General features: G+C 36.9%; 1 protein-coding gene across 6 annotated transcripts in view; it reads left to right on the top strand.

Annotated features, from left to right (window-relative positions):
* The window catches only part of LOC109409926 (nephrin), an 851,818-nt gene that overhangs the window by 377,546 nt on the left and 455,047 nt on the right, over positions 1-19,225 (top strand). For all 6 annotated transcript variants that reach the window (XM_062855795.1, XM_062855794.1, XM_062855793.1 and 3 more), the window contains 2 exons: positions 186-347; positions 13,316-13,495. In XM_062855795.1, coding sequence (XP_062711779.1) covers positions 186-347; positions 13,316-13,495 — 342 coding nt within the window. The remainder of the gene's footprint in view (positions 1-185; positions 348-13,315; positions 13,496-19,225) is intronic.

The raw sequence follows: 19,225 nt of genomic DNA, 5'->3' as shown, positions 1-19,225 counted from the left end.
TGTGTAGTTTTTCGTGCTTCATTATGCATGCTAATGTGGCACCGCAAGTTTTGCGTCCAGGGGTGCCCTCTCTGTCACAATCCATGAACAGCAAGCAGCGAAAGGGGAAAATTTACTTTGAAATTAAATTCGATCGGAAAACTTTTGCGCTAATCACGTTTTTTTTTCTTCTTGTCTCTTTTCAGTGATAACAGGGCTGTTTGTAGGCAGCACCAGTAGTCAGCAGCAAAAATTTCGCATACTTCCGAAGGACCTCCAGGTGCTGGAAGGGTCCGAAGCGTTGCTCAAATGCGAAATCAACAACCTGGCCGGAGCGGTCCAGTGGACCAAGGATGGATTTGCGCTGGGTAAGTGTAAAATTATTACTTGTTTTGTTTTCAATTGTAGAATAAATCCAACGATAGTTTAAAAATCAACTTTACTTACTTCAAGGTAAAAAAAGCCTGGTTAAATCCTAAAGTTAACTTGTGCTCTTATGTACTGTAATATTTCCTTTTGTCTAATCAAATTTACAAATTTTGATACTTGAAAAAATGCAAAATAATACAGAATTCTGAAAACAGATCTACTGAAATTCCAAAAACAAAACAAACTATTTAGTAAACATTGACTGTACCACCTAAGAATTTGCGCGACTCGCTCGGAGTGGATGAATTCGAATGAGTTTTTGACAAAAACTGTAAAAATCTCTACAGTTTCAGATAAGGAGGTTGTCATTCGCCGCACGACGCTGGAAATCAGTGTATTGAGCTCGTTTTACTCCGCTATCTTTCTCTTTCACAACTTTTTGAGAATATCCTTATCTATTCTTTTTTTCCAGAATGCACTGTAGAATTTAACCAGAATGCCCTGTAGAATTTAACCATTTAAAAAATTACATATAATCGAGGTAAAATGTACACAAAATCGAGGGTCTATACCCAAGTTACATTTTGATGACCAATTAGTCTTGTAGAGGTTTTTAGAACCGTCATAAAACCTTATATCATTTATTTTGGTTATATGATGGTTTTAATAACCTCTTTTAGTCTATTTGACTAAAAATTTTACTTGGGTATAATCTAAATCGAGGCATACCTGTATATCTCAGGTTTCTTGGGCAATCCCTCCCAGGAGTCTAAGTGAATCTTTCTCAGGATTCTAAAGCAATCCTCCTTATGGTCCTTAGGGACTCTTTCCAGGGTTCTAGCGCATCCTTCTCAGGATTCTAGACCAGTCCTTCTCTGGATTCCGAAAATTTTGTTTTTTGTTTGGGTTTCCTCTCAGGATTCTTGATGAATTTCTCTTAATAATGTGGAGAATCCCTCTGGGGCAATCTCTTTCAGGATTATAATGAAATGTCTTTAAATACCGCAGAAGAATTTCTCTCAGGATTCTAGGAGCATCCCTCCCAAGGCTCTGGATATCTGGGGATATCCATCTAAGCATTCTGGGAGAATCCCGAGGAAAATCTTCTCTCAAGATTCTGGGGCAATCCGTCACAGGAAGAATTCATCTCGGGTATCTGAGGAAATCCCTCAGGATTCTGGAAGAATTCTTATGAAAGATTCCGAGAGAATCCTTCTCAGAAAACTAGAGTAATCTCTCCCAGGATTCTAGGGAAATCCTTAATAGAATTCAGGGAGAAGGTCTATTGGAAGAATCTTTCTCTCTTTTATAGAATAAGGTCTCTCAGGATGCTGGTGTGGTAATTTTCAGCATTTTGAACGAATCTTTCACAGAATTTTAGAGGAATCTTTACAGTTATCCCTCTAATATCCAAATTTTTGATTTTGATCTAAATATCATTTTTCGTCATCTAAAATCGAATTGTTTTGGAAGATGATTATTTTCTATTCTCGATTTCGTGAATTTCAGTTTTTGATTTTTTTTTATTTTTAATTTTGAACACCCCCACACTTTTATATTTTTCCTGGAAGCCAATTTGGGGAATTTTTTGAGATGAAAACATTTTGAGACTTTATGATAATTGTTGATTGTAGGGCCCATATAGCCGAGGCAGTAAACGCACGGGTATTCAGCATGACCATGCTGAGGGTGACGGGTTCGATTCCCGGTCGGTCCAGGATCTTTTCGTAAAGGAAATTTCCTTGACTTCCTTGGGCATAGAGTATCTTCGTGCCTGCCACACGATATACGCATGCAAAATGGTCATTGGCAGAGGAAGCTCTAAGTTAATAACTGTGGAAGTGCTCATAGAACACTAAGCTGAGAAGCAGGCTTTGTCCCAATGAGGACGTTACGCCAAGAAAAGAGAAGAAAAAGATAATTGTTGAAATATTATTATTTTAAATTTTTTTCACAGAAAATTTTATTTTCCGTGTAATTTTAAGGAAAGCAATTTTAGAGTGTATTCGATTTCCTTAAATTATTAAACAAGGATAGAATGATTTGGGAAAAAATAAAATATGTTAATTGTAGCGATTTAACACAAAATAAACAATGACTCCTAGAAGGTGACTAAAACATCAATTTTTCAATGATTTAAAAAAAATGTAAATGCGCTTCAAAATACACCAAAAACCATTTGGAGATATACAGAACAGTCCTAAATATCAGCCAAAAATATAAAAAAAAAAGATTTTCCACGAAACAAATATTACAAAAATGCTCAAACTATACCCCGCCTAAAGGCGGGATTGGGTATTAGAGGGTTATGGAAGAGTCCATTTAAAAATTCTATAGGATTTTTTTTTTCAGCAGTATTATATGGGAATACCTATCAGAACCTATCTTGATTCTAAGGGAATTCATTTCTGGATTTTGGGGTATTTCCTACCAGGGTTCCTTGCCAAGGGTGAAATCCTCCTTTGGATTCTAAGAAATTTCTGGATGATCTAAGTTGATTCCTCTTAGGATTCTGGAAGACCCTCTCTTAGAATCCCACTCAAATTCTGAGGAAATTTTTCTCAGCATTCTCAGGAACTCCTCCAAGGGTTTTGAAGAATCTCTCACATATATTCTGTTTTCTGTATTCTAGAGCAGTTGCTCCCAGAAATCCCTTTCAGAATTCTGGGAGAGTCCGTCTTAGTAATCAGGAAAAATCCCTTAGAAGATTATGGGAAGATTCTCTTGAGATTTCGGTGTAATAATTTAAAGTATTCTAGAGGTATCACCCCAGAACTCTGAGGGCCAATCCCTTTCAGGAGTTTAGGAGAAACCCTTTCAAAGATTGTGTAGGACCTTTCAGAATTCCAGAGAATCCTTCTTTAGATGCTGGGGAAGTCCATTCTAGAAGTTTTCCGTAATGCCTTCCAGGATCAGATTTTCGGAAAAATCCTTCTTAGGCTCCTAGATATACTTCCCCCACTCGCAAAACAGTCCCATGTGAATAGGAATCCCAGCAAAGATGAAACTGTTATGCGAGTGGCGGCAGTATATTTTTTTTAAGAATCTGGAAGAATCTCTCATATGACCCCTCTCAAGATTCTGTGGGAATCACACGTATTATTCTGGGGAATATCTTTCGGGATTTTTGCAGAATTATTCTCAGCATTCTGAAGCATTCTACCCAGGATTTTAGAGGTATTCTTGGAGAATACATAAAAGGATTCTGGAGGAATTTTTCTCAGGATTCTGGGGAAATCCCATCTCCTAGAATTCTGTGAGGTTATATCTCAGGTTTCTTTGGCAACCCCGCCCAGTATTTTGAGAGAGCCTTTCTCAGGATTCTGGAGTAATTCTTTTTAGGGTTCTAAGCTACCCTTTTCAGGAATCTGGATCATTTCTTTTAAGATTTTTGGGAAATTCTTCTTGGAGTTCCGAAAATCTTTTTTTGTGAGTATCTGTTTCAGTAAACTAGATTAATTTATCTCAAGAATGTGGAAGAACCGCTCTTGGAATTCCTTTCAGGACTTTGGGATAATCCATTTTAGGATTCTGGAAGATTTTGGGAGAACCCCAAGGGGAAACTTCTCTTAGGATTCTGAGACAATCTTTCACAAGATTCTGGGAGAATTCCTCTCTGAGACAATCCGTCTCATATGGAGAAATCTCACTCAGGATTCTAGGAAAATGCTTAATAGAATTCGGAGAGAACTCCTACCAAGATACCGGAAGAGTCTTGCTTTCTGTTCTACATAATGTCGCTCAGGATACTGGTGTAATAATTTTCAGCATTCTGAAAAAATCGCTCTCATAATTCTAGAGGAACTCCTTTCAGTATTCTGGAGGAGTCTCTCTGATTTTGGAGAATAACTCAGGAGATTCTGGAAAAATTACTCTCAGCAGTCAGCGGGGATTTATCTCAGTACTATATGGGAATACTTCTCAGAGTTCTGGGATATATCAGAATCTCAGGATTTTCCTTTCAATTCAAAAATATAAAATTTATATTTTTTTTCCTAAAATTCATTGTCTCAACGTTATATCCATTTTCGAATCAGAGCTCGAAAATGTTCGATGTTCAAGCTAAAATTTTGATATTGAATTAGTTTGGACAAATAAAACACACCATGAACTTGAACTACAAGCAGCAAAGGAATCATTTTATAGTTTTGTAATATTTTATTATATCGAATCGATGTGAAAACATCGCTTCAAAGCATTCATTTAAAGCAGTAAATCGATTCTGCTGATCCTATTCGAATCGATTCACAAAAATCGATGTCTCAGCCAAATTTGCCCAATTCTAGTGGCGAATGACACCCTCCTTATCTGAAACTGTAGAGATTTTTGCAATTCGTGTCCGAATCCATCCACTCCGAGCAGAGATATTGAATTTATTCGCGTTTTATACCTATTTTTCCCCATTGAGCATCGTCTAGATCAGGGGCTTTCAGACCATTTTGCTCGCGGTGCACTTCTTGAAAGTAAATTGCTTCATGGTGCACCTCTATATTGTTGTCAAATAATGCAGCATCATTTTAATTATGACAACTTCCAGATGCAAACATTTGTCGATGGAACATTTTTTCCTCGCCAATTTGAATATAATACTAGGTTTTTTTTGTTACTTGCGGGAGCTTATCACGAGTGAAAAAGTTATTCGACATGGAAGTTTAGTACTCTGGATATTTCTAGAAATTTATGGACAATATTTTTCGGAAAGTTCAAGAAGATTTTAAGCAAATTCATAGTGAAATACCAGACAAGATATTGCTTTTGCCGGGTTTCTAATGAGAACCTCGACGAAGTCGCGATGACTGTTCGATGATTTATGGTATGATTTTTGGTAGGAGCTATCCCAAGACAATTACTGGATTTCTGGACAGCAATCCACGCAAGATCGTTGGATGCATTATTTAAAAACATTGGTAGGGTAGCGAACCATTTGGGCAGTGGCCGGTATTTTGGGTACTCTTTGCTATAACTCAGTCAATTTCAAACCAATTGACTTAAAGTTCTGTTCATGGCTAGATACTATACGAATCTCATCGCGTTCCAAAAATGTGTCAATTGGTTCAAAATTGGCTGAGTTATAGCAGAAATGGTGGAGCAGACCTGGTCTGGTGGTTAGAACCAGGGTGCAAAATGTTCATAATCATTGACTGAAAACAGCACGAGTTTGAATGATTCTGCACTGAATATTCAAAACAAATAAATTCATTTTCGCTCTCCCTCTTCACACAGTCAGTCAATTCGTAGTCATTGAATATGAAGCCGATCGAGAAACATCTTCTTAATTAACTACGTTTATGGCTACGATTCCTTCCAAAAACACTCCACAACAATCAAATGGGAAAAGATCTGTGTAAAGCACCGTTAAATGATATCGAAACGTTAATTTTTTATCAGAAATTTAACCCTTTGTATGATGTTTACAAATTTTCATTGACTTTCATTCAGCTGACAAACGAGTATCGAGCAGATGAATATGAATGTGTAGGCAAGTGAATGAAAATTGTCGCACGGTGACCATCAACTGGTCTGCTCAAACATTTTGCGCCCTGGTTAGAACACTTGTCTATCACGCCGAGGACCTGGGATCGAATCCCACTCCCGACATACTCACAAAATGTGGGTTCTTCCTTCGGAAGGGAAGTAAAACGTGGGTCCCGGGATGAACTAGCCTAGGGCTAAAAGTCTCGTTAATACAGACAAAAAAAATGAAATGAATATTGGAATTGAAATTTTAAAAAATATACATATTTGACGCATATTTGTAGATCAAAAGATGTTTATAAAAAGAATCATTCAAGCGTTAGTTCGGTTTTAGGAAAACGACCATACTCTCAAAAGAAAAAATAGAAAAAAAAACATTTCCGGTGTTTCTCCAGAACTTCTCTTCTCAAAGAGATCGTTCCTGGATTCCTTCAGAAGTTCCTTCTGTGATTCTTCCAGGAGATAAGGGAATGGTGTTCCTTTTGGAATGTATTCAGAAGTTCCTTTTCCGGAATTCCCAGAAGGAGTTCCTGGTGAAATGCAATCCCAGAAAGCTCCTCCTTCCTGAAGGAAACCCAGAAGGAAACTGCTGGAGTAATTCTATTAAAAATATGTTGAGGAATGGAAGAGGAACGACGGAAGGCTTGTCTGAGCATTCCCGGAAGGAATTCCTACAATATTTTCGTCATAAATTATAAGAGGAATCCCTCATGAAGATTTTACTGGATGAAACCAAGAAAGAATTCTTGGAATTTCCGAAGTAATGCCTGGAAGGAACTTCTTAAGCAGTCCCGGAAATAACTTCTAGAGGAAACCTGGAAAAAGACCACAGTGAAATCCCTGAAGGAATCCCACGAGGAACTTCTGCTGTAATCTCCGGAGAATATTCTGAAGGAATCCCAGAAGAAAGTTTGGGAGAAATACATGAAAGAATTGGAATTCTAGAAGGAGTTCCTGGAGGAATCCCGCTGAACTGACACGCAGAACGTGCACTACACAATCGTGGTGGGAAAAACCTAACATCTTAGGAGGGTTAATGAAAAAAGCGCCAGAAGTTCTTGGCGGATTCCAGGAAAGATCTCTGGATTGATTCCAGAAAGAACACTTGGAGACATCTCAGAAGCAACTTCTTGAGAAATCTCAGAAGCAACTCCTTTAGGAAGGAACTTCTGGAGGAATACCAGAAAAATTCACGGTTGGAATTCCCAAGAAGCAACTTCTGGTCAACCATGGGAAATCTTGCAGAATTCCCAGAAGGAACTACGGGAGGTATCCGTAAAGGAACTTCTTGGGCAATCCGCGAAAGAGCTTCCTCCAGAAGAAGATCCAAGAAAGATTCCAAGAAACTTCTTGGTGTATCTCAGAAAGAATTCCTTGACAAAATCACAAAAGAAACTTTTGGAGGAATTCTGAAAAAAAAATCTCAAAAAGAAGTTTTTGCCGGGGCTCGAGGCGCAATTGGTCACACGTTTGCTTCATAAGCAGATGGTCATAGATTCGATACCAGCCCCGGCTCTTTCGTCAGTTGCTCTTTCCCCCCCCGAGAGCGGCTGACACCTGACCCTCTTCTGAGTCCCCGTGGCCCAAATGGACCCGGATACTTGAACATCGGCAAACGGCAACCCATAATGGACCCCCAATCGGACTGGAAACATTAGGAGAGTTCCTGGAGAAATGTAATCCCAGAAGGAGCTTTTGAAGGAATCACAGTAGGAAACTGCTGGAGGAATTCCATAAAAAAAATGTTGCGGAATAGAGGACAAAAGTATTCCCGGAAGGAGTTCCTACAATAATTTCGGATTAAGTTCTAGGAGGAAACTCGTAAGACGATTTTCTAGGATAAAACCAAGAAAGAATTCTTGGAATTTCTGGAATTGCCTGGTAGGAAATTCTTAAGCAATCTCGAAAATAACTTCTGAAGGAAACCGGAAAAAAATCAGAATGAAATTCCTGAAGGGATCCCACGAGGAACTTCTGGTGTAATCTCCGGAGAGAATACTGAAGGAATCCAAGAAGGAAGTATGGGTGAAAGGAATTCTAGAAGGAGTTACTGGAGTTCTTCAAGAAACTCTTGGCGGAATCCAGGAAAGATCTTTGAATCAATCCCAGCAAGAACTCTTAGATGTATCTCAGAAGGAACTTCGTGAAAAATCGCAGAAAGAGCTCCTTTAGGAAGGAACTTCATGGAGAATACCGGAACAAATCACGGGTAAAGTTCTTAGAAGAAGGAATCTATGTAGGAGCTCTTGGATAAATCCCAGAAGCAACTCCTTGTCAACCATGGGGAATCTTGCAGAAATCCTAGAAGGAACTCTGGGAGGTATCCGTAAAGGAACACCTGAAGAAATCCTCGCAGGAGCTTCTGGATAAATCTAAAAAAGACCCTCAAAAATTCCTTGATTAATCGCAAAAAGAACTACTTGAAAAAAAATCACAGAATATTTTTTTGAAGAATGCCTAGAAGGAACTACTGGAGGAGTTCTCAAAAAAAAAAACTCTGACGAATCCAGGAAGAACACTTCTTGAGGATTCCCAGAAAAAAATCCTGGGGGAACACCAGAAGAAAGTGCTGCGGTATTCTCAGTAGGAACTGCTGGGGATATCTCAAAGGAACCTCTGGAGAAATCTTAGGAAGAACTCTTAGATCAATCGCTGAAGGCACTCCTGAAGGAATGTCCGAAAGAGCTTCTGAATGAATTTCAGAAAAAAACTCAGAAAGAAATCTGAGAAAAAAACATCCGTAGGAAAATCAGAAGGAGTTTATGGAGGAGCTCCGAAGGAACTTCTAAAAAACACGGACTCGTTTAATGCTTCCATTGAGCTATTTGCTCTTTGAAATAAGCACGACATTAGACAACGGACTAGCATGCAACGCCCAGTGGCGCAGCCGAAAATTTTTCCTGACAGCTCCGGCGGGAATCGAAGCCGCGCTCCTCAGCACGATGGGACTACATGCTTGGTGACACTAGCCACACGACCACGAAGCCACACAATCTAAAGGAATACCTGAAGGATTATCCCTCTGTGGAAGGCGAATTCACTGATTTTGTTATTTTAAAGCTGACGTTTACCCAGTAGCTCATGGCGGTATAAAAAGGGTACGAGTGCCATCAATAATCTCACGTTCCCATATTTATCCTATTCGAAAACAAGCGATAACGGCACTAATTGATTCCGTTCTTTTTATTTTCATGCGTGCTCGTAACGTCTAACAAAAAATATAAAAGTAAGAAACAAAACAAACAACGCTTCAATTTTAGTAGGATGAAAATGGGAACTATATGCTTAATAAGGGAACCAATACCCTATATAAAAATAAATAAGTAATAAAAAATAAATAAATCAACGACTATTTTAAAACGATGTAGACGTATGGTAATTCTGTTCGTGTATGAGCACAAAACTTGAAATTTTCAAAGAAAAATGCAACTCAAAAACGACTTGAAGAACATTTTTAACTTTTTGTATATGTTACGTAAAAATAGTTAAACTTTCGTTAAAAAAAGAAAAAAAGATGTAGTGGTCCAACATATGAAAATTTTAAAATCTGATATTTTAATCATTTTTGCAGATTAAAGTTTACTAAATTTCTTCGCAATATTTTTTGAAAATTATTTATTTGGACCACCCCATTTTTAATGGCCACCCTAATGGCAAATCAAGAATTCATGGGTTTAATTATTTTTTGTGAAAATCATTCCTGCCAAATTTGAGCAATAACAGTGTACTTTAACTTCCGAGTCTTTTCTTTTTTTAATGGAATGTCAGTATTATCAGATTAGTTGTAGGTGTTGACAATCGATTTTTCAACCAATGTTCAATGAAAACCTTATACAACATCCGTTTCTGAAGAAGGTTTGACGGATCAATTATTCAAGAATTAATAAAAAACCTGAAAAATGATCGGTTTTCATGCAGAGCACTTGTATTGTATAAGGATAATTACCCAAGGAATTATTCTAAAATAATTCTAACTTTCTTGAAAACTTCCAGAAGAATTTCAATCCGAAGAAATTTGCATTTATGGAGCATCTATGAAGTTTATTCCATAGTTTCATTAAGAGAGCTGCTGTATGAAACCCCTACAAATAAATGAAATGTTGAAAAATATCGGAAGCCTTCTACACTTATCGATGAAAAATTCCCTATGAAAAGTCTTCAAGAATATATTTAAAAAATACCATGCAACTCTTTGAATAGTTTCCTATACGTCTTTAAAAATTTGACTGAATTTCATAGATAACTCACTGAGTTTCTTTTTCGAAATATGTTTTTTTTTAAACCTTCAAATAAAAATTGATTAAATTATCTTCTGATGAGTACTTCAATCATAAAATGTAAAATATGATTTGAAGATTCGACGATTTCCGTACGTCTGGTGAATCGAGAAATTTCTGGCTTAAAACATGTCTGGCATAAACTTAAGGAATAGATGTACCACAAAAATGTGATTCCATTCTTAGAAAGGAATGGAATCCGTGGGTATCGAAACGAACTAATTAAGGCTAAAAACCCCTTATTACCACAAAAAAAAAGCTAAATAACTTTAAGAAAAATGCTCAAAACATCGTTCATTGAATAAAACAGAATACTCTCTTTTGAATGCTTAGAAAATACTGCAGCAGTCCTATGGAAAAGCTAAGGGTGATTTTAAAAGTAATTTTGAGCATATTCTTTAAGTTGAGATTTTTTTTAAATCTGGTTGAAAATCCTGCGAATACTTCGATTTGCGTCTCCATCTCTTTCGGTTTTTGGGTGTTAATCTCCCTCTGAATAATTTTCCTAAAAAATCTGTGGAGAAATTCCTTCTGATACTATAGTAAGAAATCACTTAAAAATATTTGGAGAAATCGCTAATAAACTTCCTGGAAACATTCTTCGTTCTACAACTTTGGAAGAATCCCTGAAATAAAGTAAAACAATTACAAAGGAAACCTTGTTGGAGAAGTTTCTGAAGGAGTCCCTGGAAAATTTTACAAGGGAATCCGTGAAGCAATTTCCAAAAAACTGGAGGAATTTCTAAGAGATTCAATAGAATAATTTATGAAAAAAAACGTTGAATTAATTGGTTAATGAAGCTACTTCTTGAAGAATATTCTTGGAAACCCCTGAAAACTTTCTAAAGAATCCGTGTTAGCATTTTTGAAATAATCCCCGGAAGGATTTCTGATAAAATCCATGGAGAAATTTTTGGGAAAGTCCATGAAAAGTTTTCCAGAGGTAGCATTGAAGATTTTTTCTGAATTTTTACAGACGTTTTTGAAGAAAATCCTTTAGAAGTTTCTGAACAAATACAATTTCTTAATCAGCATGTGCTAAATTTTCCTGCAGAATCCATCAAGAACTTTTGAAAGCAGTCCTTTAAGAATTTTCTTGGAAGTCTTTAAGTATACTCTTGGAAAAGTGTCTGAGTGAAACCGTAATTTCTAAAAGAATTCCTTATAGGATTTCTATGGAGTAATTGAAGAACTTCTGATGGATTTCTGTGGAGGAATTTCTGAAAGAAACTTTGTATGTCTTTCTGAAGGTATATTTGAAAGGTTGTATAGATGGATTCATGGAAATATTTCTGTTGAAATTCTTAGAGGAATTTCTATAGTACTCCCTACAAAAATTCCAAAAAGAATCGTGAAAGATTTTCCAAAACAATCCTGAATGTATTTCTGAAGTATTCTCTAAGCAATCCCAGGACGAATCCATGAATGTTTTTTTGAGAAAATATATTGAAGAATTTTCAAATCAGTAAATGTAAATATTTCTGATGAAATCTCTGAAGAAATTTGTGAAAGAAACTAAGGAGGAATTTGTTAAGAAGTTCTTGAACGGTAAATTCTGAATATTTTAACCAACTTCTTAAAAAAAACCTGAAAAACTTCCTGAAAGCTTCACTGGAGTAAGTGTAAGAAATCCTTGCAAAAGTCTTTTGCGAAGTACACCCAAAAAATCCTTAGAAGGTTTTTTCATAAATACTTGTTGCATTGTCAAATTCTCTTCAAGAATTTTTGAAGAATCTTTTGATAATGCTCAAACAATTTTTCAAAACAACACTTTCTTGTTTATTAGAAACATGGTTTTAAAATCAACTTTTCAGTCTGTGTGTCACTTTTTCAAAGTGTTGGAAGGTACGGCTTCCTAAATTTGGGGCAAAATAATGATCGCAAACCGTTTACCTGAAACTATTTATGAGTCAATTTTGAGGTAAACCATACCGAAAGAAATGCTGAAAGTTCAATTTCCAAGAGAAAACGATAACTAGTGCGAGAAGAATCCATGCTGAAACTGCAGTATAAAGTATAATCATTGTTTGAGTTACTTTTGAAGTAATTGAAAAAAGATCTGAAGAATTTTCTGAGAGCTGTACCTTGAGATCATTGTATTTTTTTTTTCAATTCCTTTGAAGCTTACAGAAAAAAATCGCACACAAAAATAGTTGGAGAAATTTTGACGTGTTTCTAGAATTACTAAGAAGGATTTTCTTCTAAACATGCCTGCTGAAACGCATACAGTTATTCCGCTGTAATTTTTGGAAATATATTCAATAATAAATAGTTTCAGGATATTTTTTTTTTGAATCTTTGGAGTATTTCAAAATTTTCCGACTTTTCCGTAATTCTGTTTTATATTTACTGAAACCATTATACAAAATACGACTGTTCTGTATATCTCAAAATAGCTTTTAGTGTCTTTTAAACCACATTTACATTTTTTAAATCATTGAAAAAGTTTAATTTTTGTCGCTTCTCAGATGTCATTTTTGAATCCTAATAATTAACATATTTTCAAAGTTTCTACAATCATTCTATTATACTAATAGAGTTTGAGAGAGTTGAATAAATGCTGAAAATTGCACGGAAAATAAAATTTTCCATGGAAAAAAATGAATGAAAATATTTTAACAAAAACCATAAATTCTCAAAATATTTTTGATTAAAAAAAATCGGAATTCCGATTCCGTAGTATTCCAAGAAAAATACAAAAGTTTAGAGGTGTCACGAAATAAAACGTTTAGAAAAATAAAACCTACATTTGTCAAAATTGTAAATTAACCCTCGAGCGATCGCGCTGTTGTATTTTGTACAACACATTGAAAAAATCTCGCTTCTTGTTCTCAGCATTAGCGTGGTGCTGTCGGTGATGGCCAACCGCGCGAGTTACGGAAGGTTAAAAAGAATTACTTTCCAAAACATGGTTGAATCGATGTTAGAAAACGAAATATGATACATATTGAGATCATCATCACAATTTGGGTATTACAGAACTAAGGAATATTCGATTTCCTGCATACAATCTTATGGCAATGTAGCAAAAACCAACATATGTTTTGGAGCATGAAAACGTTACATTAAATTCAATTTCCACAAGCTAAACCTCCTTCCCACACTCGCAGGCTATCTAAATCGTATGCTAAAATATGTGACGAATCAAAGAACACGCAAAAAAAATCCTCTAACTAATGTCTTTCTCGTTGTTTCCTTCCCCCCTCCTCCGACAGGGTTTTCCACGACGATACCGGGCTACCCGCGCTACTCGGTGCTCGGTGACCACCAGGCGGGCGTCTACAACCTCAAGATCTCCAATGCCTCGCTGGAGGACGACGCCGAGTACCAGTGCCAAGTGGGCCCGGCCAAATTCAACTCGGCCATCCGTGCCAACGCCAAGCTGATTGTGATATGTAAGTAGAGTGTGTGTGTGTGTGTGTTCTATAGCTAGCTAGTAAGATGTACATAAGTTTCGGTACACGGGGATCTCTCTTTGTCATGGGAAAATAGAAAACCGCTTCCATGTGCGGGAAAATTTACGACTTTTGCACACACTTACTGCCTGTCTCTCGCTCTTTCTAACTCATACATCAGGAAGACTGGTGACGAAGCGCCCTTTCCATTTTTTGGGTCATAATTCTTTGGTGACTTGAAGGGTATTGTTATCTTATAGTTAATAAACAAATATATTAAAAATTACCAAAAATGTAAAAATAAACAACAAATAAAAAAAACGAAAATATATAAATAAAAAAAGTAAAAAATATAAAAATGAAAATCACAAGTGAGAAGCTGTTAACATTTTCACTTCAAACCATGAAAAACCATCAGAATAGAGCAATCAGATGACCAGTTTCGTCACCACGGCCAGACCGTCCTCAACTGGAGGTTTCTACGGTGAACGTTCCGTCAGCCATCTTGTCCCTTGAGGTTGAATCGACCATCCGTTTTTTCTCCATTCATCCGCACTTGAAATTATATAGCTCCAACAGATGTCGCCAAATGTAACCCTTCTCCATTCGACGCGCGCGTCTCTCACCCTTCGCCATCCAACCAATCCACAACGCATCTCGGGCGGTCTCTCATTCGGTCTCTTGGATTTCCGGAACTTCTCCGGGGTTTCTCGCTGGCGCAGCTTTTCAAAGTGACATTTTTGAATACGTAGTTCTCTACTTTTTGTTCCTCCGGTCCCAGTCCAGCCCCGATCCCCTCCCGTCCAAAGAGTAGTGGCACATCAGTGCCTGTACACTGACTAGGTTGCTGCATGGTGCTTGATTCTGCTGCGAAGCAGAAACTTTTCCTGACTGCCAAAATTTATCATCGTTTTTGGTAAATGGTCCGAAAGAAAGTTTTTCCTGTCCGTCGTTACGGACGATGGGACATAGGGACTATGGATGGCGATGCCATTGGAGACGGCAACGGTAGCGACGGCAACGACAACGACGACGACGTCAGGATTTGCCGGTTTCACAATGCGAATTAAGCCGGGCACAAAAGCGCAGTAAATTAATCAACTTCAGTCGTCGTCGTTGTCGTCCTAGTCGTTGTCCCAAGTCGGTCACCGCTCGCCAGCAGTCAACTAGTCTAGTGACCTAATGTAAATGTGCGTACGAATGAGTGTCCCCATGGGGATCGCGACAAGTGGAGCTTTCTGAAGAATTTGGAATGGACCGGCGAAATCCCCCGGACAATTACGATTGGATTTGTTGACACATATTGCAGGGGATGAGCGTATGCTGAAGAGACTTTCTAGAGAGATAAATTGCACTATATGTATGTTCTTCACAATAAATGTTAAGTAAGCAAAAGTCGACTGGGTGTTCTAAAGGATGCGCTTCATTACACATGCTCTGCTATATTCTAATCACATAACAAGAGAAGTCTCTTGTTTAAGCTCAGAAAAAATAAGAGATCCAGAAATTCAGAAATTCAGAAATTCAGAAATTCAGAAATTCAGAAATTCAGAAATTCAGAAATTCAGAAATTCAGAAATTCAGAAATTCAGAAATTCAGAAATTCAGAAATTCAGAAATTCAGAAATTCAGAAATTCAGAAATTCAGAAATTCAGAAATTCAGAAATTCAGAAATTCAGAAATTCAGAAATTCAGAAATTCAGAAATTCAGAAATTCAGAAATTCAGAAATTCAGAAATTCAGAAATTCAGAAATTCAGAAATTCAGAAATTCAGAAATTCAGAAATTCAGAAATTCAGAAATTCAGAAATTCAGAAATTCAGAAATTCAGAAATCCAGAAATTCAGAAATTCAGAAATTCAGAAATTCAGAAATTCAGAAATTCAGAAATTCAGAAATTCAGAAATTCAGAAATTCAGAAATTCAGAAATTCAGAAATTCAGAAATTCAGAAATTCAGAAATTCAGAAATTCAGAAATTCAGAAATTCAGAAATTCAGAAATTCAGAAATTCAGAAATTCAGAAATTCAGAAATTCAGAAATTCAGAAATTCAGAAATTCAGAAATTCAGAAATTCAGAAATTCAGAAATTCAGAAATTCAGAAATTCAGAAATTCAGAAATTCAGAAATTCAGAAATTCAGAAATTCAGAAATTCAGAAATTCAGAAATTCAGAAATTCAGAAATTCAGAAATTCAGAAATTCAGAAATTCAGAAATTCAGAAATTCAGAAATTCAGAAATTCAGAAATTCAGAATTTCAGAAATTCAGAAATTCAGAAATTCAGAAATTCAGAAATTCAGAAATTCAGAAATTCAGAAATTCAGAAATTCAGAAATTCAGAAATTCAGAAATTCAGAAATTCAGAAATTCAGAAATTCAGAAATTCAGAAATTCAGAAATTCAGAAATTCAGAAATTCAGAAATTCAGAAATTCAGAAATTCAGAAATTCAGAAATTCAGAAATTCAGAAATTCAGAAATTCAGAATTTTCAATGGTCTTTCAAGTCATTAAAAGAAAAATATAATTTTAAGAAAAAAGAGCCATTTTCGTTGGAAATGTCCAAAGGGAATCCCTGAAGAACTCATTATAAGGTTTTCTGAAGAAATTCTCATTCGGAAACTCTAGTGTAATTTCTAAAAGATTCACTTAAGACAAGTTTGTAGAAACTCTTGGTAAATCTTTTACTTCTCAACAATTTCCCAAAGGAATTCATAGAGGAAAACGTCGACGTATTTTTCATGAAATCCCTCAATGAATATTTAAGGAAACATAACATAAATTCTTAAAGAAATTTTTATGCATATTTCTAGGAAATAGTTCATGAGAAATATCTCAATTAACTTTTGAAAGATACTGGGGAGAAATTCCTTAAGGTATCCCTGGAGGAAATATCGGATGAATTTCTGAGAGAAAACATATAGCAATATTCGAAGAAGTTTCTGAATTTTGGAAAATTTCCCGCTAGAAGCACTGGAAGAAATCATGAAGTAATTGGTGGAGAAGTCCCTGAGGACTTTCCCGTTCCTTTAGGTATTTTAAAAGAATTCAAAGAGAATTTCTCTGTAGAAATTCAGGAGTGCTCAGAAGAGTTCACAAACAACTACCTGAATAAATTCCTAAAAGAAGCCCATGGAAGATTAGAAAAGTGCTAGATGTATTTCCGGAACAATCATTGGAATAATCCTTGGAAATTTCTGATTTTTTTTTTTTGAATTTTAAACCATGAAACCGTGTATGAAGAAATTTATGAAATGCCTTCTAAAATATTTTTGGAAAAATTCAAGACAATTTTCTGGTATAATTTCAGAAGCAATCATTGGGGATTTCTAATTTAATCCCTGGACAAGTTTATGACGAAAACTTAGGAGAAACTCCGGAAAAAGTTCCGAATTTGCTGGAAAAAATTCAAAAAAATCCGTGGAAGATTTTTCAAGAGGATCCCTGGGGCAGATTTCTGTAAGAGTCCATGGAAGCTTTTCTAGAGGAAGTCCATGACATATTATCCAGAGGGATACTTGAATACGTCTTGCGGATTTCTCAGGGAAATTTCGGATGGAAATAACAGAAATAAACTTCTGCTGTAATCCTCCTAAAGGAATTCCTGAAGAAGTTTCTGAAATATCTGCAGGAGGATTTTCTGAGAGAATGCTTGGAAGATTATATGAAGAAATTCCTTAAATATTTTCAGTAGACAAAAATCGGAAGAATTTCTGAAGAGATCCGAAGTAAAATTTTCAGAAAGATTCCCAGGACGAAATTCTGAAATAATCTCTCGAAACACTTTTTGAAGAAATCCCTGAAAAAAATTTGAAAAGGAATTATTCTAGAGGAATTTCTGAAGCAATCCTTGAAAAAAAAAATGATTTGTGGCAAATTTCTGATAGAATTCGTTGTTGGATAAATTACCGATAGAACGAAAAGTTTTCGGAAGATTTTGCAAAAAAATACTTTGGAAGAATTACTGCAACATTCTCTGAAGAAATCCCAGGAAAATAATATGATGAACTTTTTAGACAGTGTAAAACCGCTGACAAAGCCTGACTCCATCCCTGTCTCTTATTTCAAGCAATCATTTCAATATTCATCACTTTTGTGACCGGTTCAGTTGCCAGCTCCTACTGCATAATAATTTTCGAATTTAGCAAATGTAAATCTGCTCTGTTCAAACGAAACCCATGTTCCTCCCTCGGAGCCACCATTCGACTCGCATCCCCGAAAAATTTCCAACGAAGGAAGGAGATATAAAATTTAATATCTTGCGGTAATTTCATAAATTTAATTGCGCAAATTGCGTGAATAGAATTCAATTACTCTGACGAGCATTTATGTGCCCCTGAACCCTGGGCAAAAATAGCACGCTCCGTCCCCTGCCCCGTCCATTTCCTAAGCCCCAAAACATTGCACCCAACGAAACACTCGAACCGCACTCGCCTATTGGTTTAGGGGAGTTTCACTACCACTCCTCGCCACCCATCGCATCAATCTACAAAACGAGAACAGCAGCATTGCGGTTAAGCTCTCTCTCTTCAGCTCAAGCCGGTCTTCGAGAGGGGAATTAAATGTACGATACATGTGTCAAATGTGTTATAAATTGATGCGTTTTATATTTACATTCCTGAGAGATGCTACATAGCTGGGTGGCCCGACTTCTTCTCCTCGGTTGTGGTTTGATGTTAGTGTGTGTGTGAGTGTGCGAATTTGAGTTTGTGTATGTTCAAATGTTTGACTCGGGCTCCATCCAACCAGTATAGAAAGCGATTAAATGCGATGAAATTGCACTGCAGCAGAGAATAAATTTGTGGAAATTATCGAAATGCCACCACCAGCACCCTTTCCAGCCTCGAAACCACCGCTCGAGATGTGAGTTGACTTTCATCTCAAACATGGGTACTGTGAAGCGTGGTGACTTCGATTGCTTATGAATTTGATTGTTAACGTTGGCATGTCCACTAAATGAATCAAACCAGAGAAACAGGTTCTGAGTTAATGACATTTTTCGGTTACTTTTGTGGTACAAAATAAATGATGTGATCAGATTTTTTCTAACCAACGGTACTCCTCAAAGAAAGCAGATTCTCAGGGCTCGTTGCGTTCATTCAGTCAAGGCAAGGAAATCTCCTCTGGGACAGGCGAATTCCCGCCCTAAGACGACGGAATTCCGTTTTGTGTGTGTGCTTGGTTTTTGTGATATGGATGGCACACTGCCCGTCGTCGTCGTATATCCCCTGTCTAATACCTCTAGAGCGCCCTTTGAAATTTCCAACCGAGACAACTAGGCACAACCGAGTATGTGTGACTGTCGTTGGCAGACCGAGAGGCTCCTTCCAGACGCAGCAGCAGCAGCAGCAGCAGCAGCAGCACCAGCAGGGCCATAAATGTTGCTGTTTAATGGTGCAATAAATGAACATCCACTGGGGAATGAACTGCTAGCGAGCAGCCTCGTAGGTCCGATGGACCGCACCATACCCCTGCTCGGTTAAGTTGGGTTGGCTAGTCAGTCGGTCGTGGCTGATTTGAGAGAGCGATTCCTCAAAGAAAGCACGTACCGAATGGTGGCGGTGAAATCCGGAAGGATTCTTGGGAAAATGAATAAATGGTTGAACGATAGACAATGTGTTAAAAGTCGAAAAATTCAAAGTCAATTAACATCTCAAACTCTGCTTTAGCAGTTTAATTTACCAGAAAGAACAAGTTTTATTATGAGCGTGCCATTTAGAGTCTTAGT

Source organism: Aedes albopictus, chromosome 3 (genome assembly GCF_035046485.1).
Source record: "Aedes albopictus strain Foshan chromosome 3, AalbF5, whole genome shotgun sequence".
Classification (NCBI taxonomy): Eukaryota; Metazoa; Arthropoda; class Insecta; order Diptera; family Culicidae; genus Aedes; species Aedes albopictus.
The sequence above is the reverse complement of the archived record's forward strand: the minus strand, read 5'-3'. Positions and strand labels throughout refer to the sequence as shown.